The sequence below is a fragment of the Oryctolagus cuniculus genome, chromosome 5, assembly GCF_964237555.1.
Source record: "Oryctolagus cuniculus chromosome 5, mOryCun1.1, whole genome shotgun sequence".
Lineage (NCBI taxonomy): Eukaryota > Metazoa > Chordata > Mammalia > Lagomorpha > Leporidae > Oryctolagus > Oryctolagus cuniculus.
This window is the reverse complement of record NC_091436.1, coordinates 155,369,342-155,381,513: the sequence shown is the minus strand read 5'-3', so window position 1 is coordinate 155,381,513 and position 12,172 is coordinate 155,369,342. Positions and strand designations below refer to the sequence as shown.

At 42.8% G+C, this 12,172-nt stretch overlaps 1 protein-coding gene across 5 annotated transcripts in view; it reads left to right on the top strand.

Annotated features, from left to right (window-relative positions):
- The window catches only part of JARID2 (jumonji and AT-rich interaction domain containing 2), a 256,478-nt gene that overhangs the window by 110,726 nt on the left and 133,580 nt on the right, over window positions 1-12,172 (top strand). For all 5 annotated transcript variants that reach the window (XM_051855829.2, XM_051855828.2, XM_070074380.1 and 2 more), the window contains one exon: window positions 7,575-7,710. In XM_051855829.2, coding sequence (XP_051711789.1) covers window positions 7,575-7,710 — 136 coding nt within the window. The remainder of the gene's footprint in view (window positions 1-7,574; window positions 7,711-12,172) is intronic.

Genomic DNA, 12,172 nt, shown 5'->3' with positions numbered 1-12,172 from the left:
ATATATTTTCATTTTTTAATTGGAAAGACAGAAAGGTCTGTCCATTCTCTGGTTTACTCTCAAAGTCCCCACAGCAGCCAGAGCTGGGCCAAACCTAAGCTAGAAACCTGGAACACAGGGTCTCCCATATATGTGGTAGGAGCCCAAGTACTTGAACCATCATCGGATGCTTCAGGGTGAGCATTGAAAGCAAACTGGTTTGGATGTGGAGCGGCTGAGTCTCTAATATGTAATGTAGGTATCAAAAGCACTGACTAACCAGTATGCCATACATCCATCCTTGGTTTTCAGTTTATAGCGTGTGTAAAACCCTATTGTACCTTTGGTATTAGATTTTGGGGGGGGGGGGGGGTGATGATTTTTTTTTTTTTTTTTTTTTGACAGGCAGACTGGACAATGAGAGAGAGAGAGAGAAAGGTCTTCCTTTTGTCGTTGGTTCACCCTCCAATGGCCGCTGCGGCCGGCGCACCACGCTGATCCAATGGCAGGAGCCAGGTACTTCTCCTGGTCTCCCATGGGGTGCAGGGCCCAAGGACTTGGGCCATCCTCCACTGCACTCCCCGGCCACAGCAGAGAGCTGGCCTGGAAGAGGGGCAACCGGGACAGAATCTGGCGCCCTGACCGAGACTAGAACCCGGTGTGCCGGCGCCGCAAGGCGGAGGATTAGCCTAGTGAGCCGCAGTGCCAGCCTTGGTAATATGATTTTAAAAGAATTTGAGTTATTGTAAACTTTGTTCTTTAAAAAGTGGATTTAGTTCTGTTGGAAGAGGCATTGTGGCCCACCCGTTTCTTACCAATTTTCTCCGTCATTATTACCAGTGTTCTTAGTGTGGTCGATAAATGATTTGGCCACACGCAATGCATGAGTCTTTTATGGTTTGCCCACAAGTGATAGGTAACTGTCTTCCATAAGACCCTTTTTCATTTTTACTCTGTAATTTCTAGAAATTGTCTTTTAATTCATCAGAAATTTGTGTTTTATCCTTGTTTTGGCTTTCCTAAATCCAGATTTTCTGAATTCAAAACCACAGTAAAATCGAAGGCACAGAAAACTGCAACCGGATGTTTCATTAGTTTTATTGGTTCTGTTGTATTTTACAAGGTAGTTGCACAGGCCAGTAAGAAAATACTTCTCACTATCCAAGCCACCTAAGCACCCAGCCCCTGTGTGCCACAATGCAGTCATTTCTCATCTTCCCTTGTGGATCCTGGGTTTCCTTACGTCCTTATACCAAGGAATATATTAGAGTGTTCTGCAGGGCTTGTTTGTTGTTGGAGAGTTTACTGTCATTGAGTCAGCTGTACTCTGTCTCCAGATTACAGAAACTCTTGGTATAATTTACCTTCTTGTTTGTCTTATATAAAGCAGTCCTTAATCTGGTTTGAATACAGATTATTTCATTGTGCACACAAGGCTTTCTGTTTCCTGTGCAGGTTTTTGTGGTTGTGATCTTTATTTTCTTGCTTATTTTGGACTTAGCTGAGTGCTTGGAGAAACAGAATTGTGCAAGTGAGAGCTTGTTTTTTGTTGAATGGAATCCTTCCCTTCTTTCCTGCACTTGGTGCAACAGATTCACTTTTACTCTTTCCACAATCTTCTGTTCTCCCAAGGAAACAAAATCACAAAGGAAGGTTTAGTATAACTGCAAGCTGAGATTTTACAATGTAATATTGTGACTGAATTTTATTCTAATTTCTGTGTTTGTACATATATTGATCCTGCTTCAAGATATTTTCACAATTTAGAATATATGTGTTTAATTCTAGGTGTTGCATTTGAAAGGGAAATCATCCCAGTTGGGTCCCAGAATATGAGGTTTGTGACTGTGTCACTTAAGGAAAGATAAAAGTCCTGGCATTCTGTAGTGCTGTAGCCTTTTTGTTGTTTTTACCTGTGCTCTTTCATCATTGAGAAATCCCAGGGAAGATTTTTATTTATTTATTTATTTATTTATTTGGAAGTCAGAGTTACACAGAGGGAGGAGAGGCAGAGAAAGAGAAAGAGAGAGAGGTCTGCCATTCAATGGTTCACTCCTCAATTGGCCACAACAGCCAGAGCTGTGCCTATCTGAAACCAGGAATTTCTTCTGGGTCTCCCACACGGGTGCCGGGACTCAAGGACTTGGGCCATCTTCCACTGCTTTCCCAGGCCACAGCAGGGAGCTGGACTGGAAGAGGAGCAGCTGAAGTCTTGAATTAATGCCTATATGGGATGCTGGGGCTTCAGGCCAGGGCGTTAACCCACAGCACCACAGTGCTGGCCCCGGAAAGATTTCTAAGTGTTTGTTAATACAGACTTCTTAATTCTGATAGTAATAATGACGATAGTAGATGTGGTTTTATTGAGTATTCAGATGGAAATTCGAAATTAATTTGATAAGGAAATGGGGTAGGGCACAACTATACATAGCAGTGCTTCTGAAACTATTATGCTTCGGGATCACCTGAGCATTTTGGTCAGCTGTAGACTGTGAGTTATATACATCTGGGCTTGGACTGAGAGTCTGTCTGTCTGTCTGTCTCTCTCTCTTTTGCCCCCTGATTGATTTATTTGAAAGTCAGAGTTACACACAGAGAGAAGCAGAGGCAGAGAGAGAGAAAGAGGTCTTCTATCTACTGGGTCACTCCCCAGTTGGCCGTAATGGCCAAAGGTGGACTGATCCAAAACATGGAGTCCAGAGCTTCTGACTCTTTCATGAAGATGCAGGGGTCTAAGTATTTGGGCCATTTTCCACTGCTTTCCCAGGCTATAGCAGAGAGCTGGATTGGAAGTGGAGCAGCTAGGACTTGAACCGGTATACATATAGATTGCTGGCACTGCAGGCGTGCCTATAACATTTGTTTTATTGAAAGGCAGACTTAGGGAAAGACAGAAATACACAGACAGAGATAGAGAAACATAGACAAACCGATCTTCAGTCTGCCAGTTTACTTCCTAAATGGCTGCAATGGCCAGTGGTGGGCCAGGCTGAAGATAGAAGCTTAGAACTCTATCTGGGTGGCAGGTAGGTCATCCTCTTTTATCCTGCTATTCATCACAGTTAGAACATTCTGGATGTTACCCAAGGTTAGGATCTAGAAGGGCATGTGTGGTTCAATGTTGGTGAGAAGAGTGTAGAGGTGTTTTTTTGTTTGTTTGTTAGTTTGTTTTGTTTTTTTTTTCCCCCCTCCTTTTTGCGCTCTTAATCTGTCAGCAAGTCCCAGGGACTGGCATACAGTGGTGATTGAGAGAAATGATTTCCTGACTACTTGTAGACCTTTTTATTTTTATGGTTGTTTAGGCAAGACAGCCTTTGTAGATGGGCAAATAGAAAGGAAAACCCTGTGTTTGGTGTTTGTTTAGTGTTAGCTTTTGTGTTCGTTTGATCTCTGTTGATAAGTCTGGGCTGTTTTCTAGCATGTTCTCTATTTAGTGGCTCAAGACATTGAGAGCCAAAGTAGAGTTTGCATTCTGACCTTCCTGTTGTCCATGTTGGACAGTCTGGTGTTTTTTGTAGGCACATGTTTGTGATCTGGAGCTTTCCAGTGATTTTAAGTTTTTGGTGATTTACCATGACCCTACAGCTGCCAAAACTGTTCATTTTTTTGAATATTCTGATTTCTTGCCTACTCGTGGATATTTTAGAAGCAACAGAACAGAGTCCAATTATTCTCTCCCAGTTTGGGTCATACATCAGCAACAAGAGAGGTGACAAATTTTGACCAGCACTGTAGATTACAAAAGAAGAGTGTGTATGTGTGTGTTTAAAAAAATTAATAACTGTATTTTGAAACCCCATAATCTGTGTCATGGATCTGCTTCTCCTATTTTTAAAGTGCTTTATCGGTATAATGAAGCTTCTTGTATCAGTAACTGAACCTTAAATGTGGCTTCCTTTGCAGGAGTTGTCATCTCACACGGTTTATGCTTTAATCAGACGTTGGTTGTAAGAGTATAATTCTGTCGTCTTGAGCTTGAAGTCAGAATGAAGGCACTTGCATGTATAGGGTGCAATAAATTGTTTCAAGAACTTCATATTTAAAGCTCTCTGGGGGCTTTATACTTTATAAAGTATGTATATGTAGGAAATAGTGTTTCATCAGAGAGAAACACAACGGAAATCAGGATGTGGTGGTAAAAAGACTTCTGTGTGACAGCCTTAATGAGCTGCTCACTCTGGCTGCTGGAAACGTGAATTTCAGCTTAATAAGCACTAACTCCTGTTGCAGCTGACACTCATCCAGTCCAGTTCATATGCTGGGGGAGCTTTCGTACAAGCCAACAAAGAATTCCCTTAGAAATTAGCTCCCCATCCTGAATTTTATACGTGGCTATGGTCAGATTATCTGTAATTTACTCAAGCTGGATATTTGGGTTCCTCCACTGGGGTCTGGTAAGAATGCTGTAATTTTCTTGTATTTTATCAGGTGATTGGAAGGTCTCTTAGTGACTTCAGCCCAGTAGTAGTTCAGAAATTACCTGTGTTCCTACTGTAATGTTAAGGCAGAGTTGACTAGCTTAGCCTTCCTGTTTGCATCCTGAGCTACTGCCCTGTCGATGTCTTGGTTCTCCCAGTAGCCTGACCAGGAAGACGGAATGTGCCCTCTTCATCTAGAAGTGCTGTGCTGAAAATGGAAATCTCAGCTTGGCAGGCTTACAGCAGTGGTGGAAATCAAGGGGAAAGTGGGCATCTTTCCCCTGTTCTTTCTAGGGCCTTTTCCTCTGCAGAATTGCTCTCATTGTAGGAAATCCTGGTGGCTTAAAAAGAGTGCAGCTTATATTATTTAGGGCTTAGAACCTCAATGTGGTTGGATTTCTAAGATGTAGTTTGTGTTTATGCAGAGTTTAGAAATTTAAAATCTGGAAAAGTCCTCAGATAATCCAGTTTGAGTCCCTTGGAGGTTTTACAGGATCTGCAAGTGTCAGGGCAGAAAAAGTAGTTTTTTTGTATACCCTGGTACAGCAGGCAGCAGAGTGCCTATGAGCGAGTTTTTTGAGGTATTCAGACTTCTATTTCAACAAAAGGGATCTGAGTAGCATAAATCCTACTTTGACCCAAGATGTTTATCTTTTCTTTTCTTTCCTTCCTTCCTTCCTCCTTCCTCCTTCCTCCTTCCTGTTTTGTTTTGTTTTGTTTTTCTTCTAAGGCCCAAAATATCTGTGATGTTCAAATACTTGTTTAAATTTTACTCTTGGGTCAGGTGCCTTTTATTGGGGTGTCTATGTTTTGGTCATGGTTTTTCTTCTTATTCTGGCTTCCTGCTAACACATTCACTTCTAGGAAGTTGATGATGGCTCAAGAACTTGGGGTCTCTGACATTCACTTGCAGACCTGGATTGTGTTCCATCTTGACTGTTTTGGGCTTTTGGGGAATGAACCTGAGGATGAAGATCTCTGTCTCTTTTTCCCTGTTTGTTGCATTGGAATTTAAGTCCTTCTTGGGAAGGTACTTCGAAAAGATTTTGGAAAATGGAATTAAAAGATAAGTTTATTGTGGCTGGTTTTACAGTGCAGTGGGTTAAGCTGCCATTTGAACACCAGTAACACTGGCATCTCATAGTGGAATGCCAGTTGGAGTCCTAGCTGCTTGAGCTTCTGATTCTGCTTTCTGCTAATATGTCTGGGAGGGCAGTGGATAATGGTCCAAGTTTTTGGCCCTCTTCTATCCACACGGGAGGCCCAGGTAATGGAGTTCCAGGCTCCTGGCTTCAGCCTGATTCAGCTTTGGCTGTTGTGGCCTTTTAGGGAGTGAACCAGTAGATAGAAGATTCCTGTCTCTCTCTCTCTCTGTCACTCACCTTTCAATTAATTTTTTTTTTTTAAAGTAAGTTAGGCCTAGGTACTTGGGTCATTTTCTTTTGCTTTCCCAGATGCATTATCAGGGAGCTGCACTGGAAGTAGAGCAGGTGGTGGCTTTACTCACTATGCCAAAATGCTAGCGGCGCTACCCCCATCCCCACCCCCACTCCCTTTTTTGAAGATTGATTTGTTTATTTGAAAGAGTTATATAGAGAGAAGGACAAAGGTCTTCCATCCACTGGTTCACTTCTCAAATGGCTGCAGTTACTGGGCTGGGTCAGGTTGAAGCCAGGACCTTCATCTATCCCACATGGGTGGAAGTGGCCCAGACACTTGGATCATCTTCTGCTGCTTTTCCCAGGCCATTAGCAGAGAGTAGGATCAGAAAGTGGAACAGCCAGTACCGTTATGGGATGCCAGTGGCTGTACCTGCTATACTACTCCAGGGAGCCATGCTTTTAAATTCTTCAAGGCTGTTACTAATGTTTTTTTCTTCCTCTACTTCCCCTTTCTCCTTCAATCCTTTTCCTATCCTATTGCTATCCTATTCATTGCAATTTGAAAATCAGAGTTACACAGATAGAAGGAGAGGCAGAGAGAGAGAGAGAGAGAGAGAGAGAGAGAGAGAGGTCTTCCATCTGCTGGTTCACTCCTCAGTTTGACACAATGGCCAGATCTGTGCGGATCTGAGGCCATGAGCTTCTTCTGGGTCTCCCACATGGGTGCAGGGTCCCAAGGACTTGGGCCATCTTACACTGCCTTCCCAGGCCATAGCAGAGAGCTGGATTGGAAGAGGAGCAGCTGGGACGTAAACCAGTGCCCTTATGGGATGCTGGCACTGCAAGCCACTGTATTACCCACCACACCATAGCACCGGTCCTCCGTTGCATTTCTACAGTGAGTTCTCTACTGTCTTTCAGTTGGGAATCAATTTTGCAGGTCCAATTCCTTTTCTCCTTACTGAATTACTGATTAATTGAAGGAACGTATGTACTTTTCAGATCTACTCTACTTCCAACAATAACAACAAAATTTCCAAAGGGATGCTGCTATCTAGTATACTTTTTATTCACTTCATGAAACATCTGTGAAATGATTCATTATAATTCTGGTTATCGATAAAATTACTCCTTTCCTGAACTTTGTCAGGAATAAAATGACAGTGTTGCCAGTTAATGGAATATATTTGTTTGTGGGATATCTAACAGAATAAGGTATGTGTTTCTTTCAGTCACTTTTCAGTCATTTTAGCTTTTGTTGGAGGGTCGTTAAGAATGGTGACTTTGTGCATTTGTCTTACGATGGAATTTTATTAATCATCAGAACTGGGTCTTGGACTCACAATACTTGTTCAGAGTCTATAATTTTGCAAGTTTATTGTGGATCTGAACTGGGAAATTGATTACAAGAGGCTGGATAGAAGAGAAGGACATGGATTCAGTATCTGACTTCCTGCTCTTGACTCCTGTTTCATGCCACTGTAGACTCTTCAGAGGTAGTCGTGACAGCTCAGGTAATTGGGTTCTTTCTACTCATGTAGGGGGTTGCAGATTGAGTTTCCAGCTCTCATTGAGGTCATTTGGGGAGTGAATCAGCAGATGAGTGCTGTTTCACTGTGTCTGTTTCTCTTGTCTATTTCTTCCTCTCAAATAAGGAAGTTAAAAAAGAATAAAAGTATTACATGTTTATCAGAAATTTTCAAAAAGAGAAGAAAGTTCATTGTGCCTGAATACTTGCCTGTGTACTTGTTTTTCAATAATTCTCTGGTTCCCTTTCTTTGTTATGTTTCTCCAGGATGACAGTGACGGGATTCCATGGTCAGAAGAAAGGGTGGTACGTAAAGTCCTTTATTTGTCTCTGAAGGAGTTCAAGAATGCCCAGAAGAGGCAGCAAGGGGAAGGCATTCCTGGGAGCCTGAAAACAGTGAATGGTGAGTGAACAGTGAATGGACTTTTGGTGGAAGCAGATGGTGTCCTTATGTATGGCCTCGTTGTTCACTTGTTTGTTTTCCAGCAGTTTGTGCTACTTAGCCCAGGCATCTGATGGCATCTGTACGTTATGTGATATTGTGCTTGCGAAATGATTTCTGTAAAATGTTTGTTCATGTACTATATAATGTAATGGACGAGGTGCTTTAGTCTGTTCCCTACATCCAGGGTAGAACATAGATCCTGTCTTGCAAGTTTTATTATATACTCAAGTACGTGGGAAGAACCTTTTGTTATCTGCTGAAATGTGGAGTTTTTAGTTTTTGCCCAATCTGCAGGAAACAGCCTGTCTAAAGCCCCGTCGCCCTTCCTCAGGTTGGGCACAGCAGGCTGCTAATTACTTGTTTCATGATGAGCAGGTCAGGCAATAGGTACAGGGCAGTAGGGATCCAGTGACCTAGACTTCCTGAGCCTATGGAAGCATATCTCTTCTGGATGCTTAACAGACAGAGCTTTGAAGCTTGGATGAAAACTCGGCTTCTGTCTGAGTTTATTATGATATCTTTTTCTCCAGGGTTAGTACCATTCAGATGAAAGCACCTCCCAAAAAGAATTTGCAGATCCTCATTGTCTGTGGCTTACTGTATTATTTCAGGGGGAATGCCTGTGGTGATAATCCACAAGGCCACTGCTCTTGTTAGTTTCTTAGAATGCTAAATAAATATGAATGAATTGTCCATGTTCCAATTTGTACTTCCCTGGCCCTGTGGAAATGAAGAGGAGATCTTCTTCTGTTTTGGAGCCTTAGATCAGGTCATAGGGGAGTTTTCATATATGAGGTACTTGACAGTTTGCCAGGGTGTAAAATGACATGTTCAATGCTAATTTTCCTGATCTTTCCCTGAATGTGTAGTTTGTGTTATGACAGCTTCTAGTTGGAAATAAGATAGACCTGTTGCCCAACTGCTTCCATAGAGCCATGGAGGTTTTCAGGAACCACGTCTTCCATTCACCCACAGGTTTCACTCTTTGAACAGCATCATCTTCTATTGCTGTATGACTTCAAATAAGTTCCTTTCCTCCACTCTGGATTTTCTTCCTGTGTCTGAGTTGGCTTTGAGGGCAACCATTAAAACTAGTATTATAGATGTGTTTGGTAATACTGTTGAACCCTGTGTCCACCAACCGAGAGCCAGCTTTGAGAATAGGCCAGTTAAAGCTTTAAATTTGGAGGAAACAGAAGTACCGGCATATGCTAAGGATGCTGGGTCGATTCCCGGATGCTCCACTTCTCTTCCATGGTCCCTGTCTTCCAGCTCCCTGTCTCTCTCTCTTTACCTTTCAAGTGCATAAATTTTATTTTTTAAAAAAATTGTGGACTCCACTGCCATGGTACACAATTTGTACTGCCATATGTGGTTTTCCTAAAAGAGATTGTATGTTTTTATTTGGATCTCCATCTACTCCTTGTGGTGGTATAGTAAACTAAACCCTGTGCATGTTTAGGTAACATTGCTTTATACTGAGTGTACTGTTTGATTTGTGTGAAATTGGCAGGGCGGGGTGGGGGGGACAGGGAGTAGGTGATGAATAAGAATATCCTAGGATGCTAGAGTTAGAGTAGAGCAATAGCTGCTATAGTTTTAGGTTTTGTAGTTATAGTAAGGAATGCCCTCATCTTGCTGTTGAGGAGAGAAGATGGCCTTAGTGCTTCTTTGAAAATAATCCAACCTTTCTTGACTGGAAAATGCCTGCTTTAAGAAGAAGAAATTCACCACACATCTGGAATTTACTAAACATAGGATGTGGGTCAATAATTGAAAATTATTAAGCTCATCTTTCAAGAAGCAATTAGTGCTGCCAGCCAGTTGACAACTTGGAGTTTTGATGTTGATATGATCAGGGGATTGATACTGAGGAAAGAATTGCAAGGAAACAAGATACTTCTGTTTTGATCATTGCTTTTGTCATGGTTGTTTGCCTTTAACCCTGATAGACTTGTCCCTTAAGCAGAGATGCTGGCACTCAGGCTTCAGTTCTGCTGGTGAGATGGCTGTGCACTTGATTTTATGCTTTGTGGTGACACTTGTGTGGGCAGGATTCCATGGCTCCCTTTTTGTTATTCTGAATATTGGATTTTTGCAGATGTTCTGGGTAAGCATACCTCCTGGTTTCACAAGTTAAATTGTTATGTCTTAAATATTCATTTTATTTATTTGAAAGGTAGAGTTAGGGAGGGAGAGACAAATATCTTCCATCCTCTGTAATGGTTAGATTTTCAGTACTCTAACAAAGTACCTGAGACAAGCACCTTATGAAGAAGAGAGATTTATTTAGTTCACACTTTTGCAGAATCAACCAAATGGCATGATAGGCAGGCTTAGGATTTGGAAAGATTCATTGGCAGATTTTGGATGAAAGAGCTAGGAAACAGAGGGGGCTCTACTTTTCATAACAGCCTTCTGAGAACAAGCCTCCAGTGACCTAAGGAATTCCTGTTGTGCTTCACCCTTTAAAGGTTCTGTTATCCTAAGGGGCATGTCTCCACTCCATGGACTACTTGTGGACAGCCAAACTATGGCAGATGCTTTGTAGTCAGTTGTCACTAATACCTCGTCCCATAGATAAATCTAATGCAGATTAGCAGCGAGAGAAAGAGTACAGAGATCAAGGTATATGCTTGTCTTTTAACTTTTTTTTTTTTTTTTTTAAAGTCTCCAGTCCCCTTTTCAAAAGTTTAAATAATTCACTTGGTTAAAAAAAATCCCATCATGGTCGGGTGCTTCGGCTCACTGGGCTAATCCTCCACCTGCAGCGCCGGCACTCCGGGTTCTAATCCCAGTTGGGGCGCCGGTTCTGTCCTGGTTGCTCCTCTTCCAGTCCAGCTCTCTGCTGTGTCCCGGCAAGGCAGTGGAGGATGGCCTGGGTCCTTGGGCCCTGCACCCGCATGGGAGACCAGGAGAAAGCACCTGGCTCCTGGCTCCCGGCCATTTGGGGGGTGAACCAATGGAAGGAAGACATTTCTCTGTCTATCTCTGCCTGTCCCTCCCACGCGCGCGCCCCTCCCCCCCCCCCCCCCCCCCATCCCATCATTACTGTTCTAATTGTCACAGCATTTTGTCTTGTCATAGAGTTTAAGGTTGCCTGGTTGCCTGATGCAGGTGATCCCAACTTAGGATATTGAATAGGCAAAGATGAGTGCCTGTGCCTGTGTTCCACATAGATGTTTGCTTCTGCCTTCTTTCCCTTTTTTCCATGCCTTGGGATGTTAGGCCATGACGCATCTCTGAGTTCCTGACATTTTCATCTCTACCTCTGTATGCTGATGAAAAGCTGCCTTGTGAGGCTTTGAGTGTTATATGTGGTAGTGTCCTCCCCCAACCTCCTTCCCTGACTCACTCCCTCCCTCCGCCTCCCTATCCCTCTCTCTCTCCCTCTCTCCCTCCCCCCACCCTTCCTACTTTGATTTTATTTATTTCAGAGGTAGAGTTACAGAGAGAGGGAGGTAGAGAGAGAAAAGTCCTTCTGCTGGTTCATTCCCCAAGTGGCTGCAATCGTTGCAACTGAGGCAATCCCAAGGTAGAAGCCAGGAGCTTCTTCCGGGTCTCCCACTGGTGTGCAGGGGCCCAGGCATTTGGGCTGTCTTCCATTGTCTACCTAGGCCATGAACAGAGTTGAGTTGGAAGAGGAGCAGCCAGGTCGTAAACTGGCACCCACATGGGCTGCAAGTGCCATAGTAGGGGGCCCATCTGGTTGGCAGTGAGTTTACCTAAGGTAGCAGATTTGGAATTATAGCTTAGATTGTATAACTTTGCATCTAGTACTTACTTTCAACACAGAATGAGTGAAAATCACACTACTTCTTTATAACAGTTACAGTGAAAACATGGTATTTTACTTTTCTCCCTTGTTACTTTTTAAGCAAAGTTGTTTCTGGATTATTGACTCTGCCACAGTTTCCTGAGAAGAATCAGAATTTTTTGCCATAATATTTGGCATTAACAGTATTCTGCACTTAATTGTTGAAGTTAGAAACAAGTTGTTGAAGTTAGAAACAAGTTCTGCAGGTCTGCATGGTAGAAATAACATAAGCAGACACAAGACAGTTGAGGCTACTCATCCCTTTTTTTTTTTTTTAATTATTGTCTTAAAATCCGTGTCTGCCATCATTCTTGCTTTTGTCGTTCTGAAATGACAAGACATGGGAGTCTCCCTACCCCCACCTTCTATCCCCCACCAGTAGCAAATATGAATGTTGAATTGCCTCCTGGATGGTCTATGTAGGAATTGAAGCCATCATTTTAGATGTTAGAGCTGGGCTGAGGGGCAAGGAGGTGCTAAGACTTGCTGATTGTGAGCCTTCTATCTGCTTCCTGCTATGGATAATGCCACTTTCCCCATCTGTAATAAATTGGCAAAAGCTTTGGAAAGGACTGGCAGAGGCTGAGACCTCTGAGGGCCCTT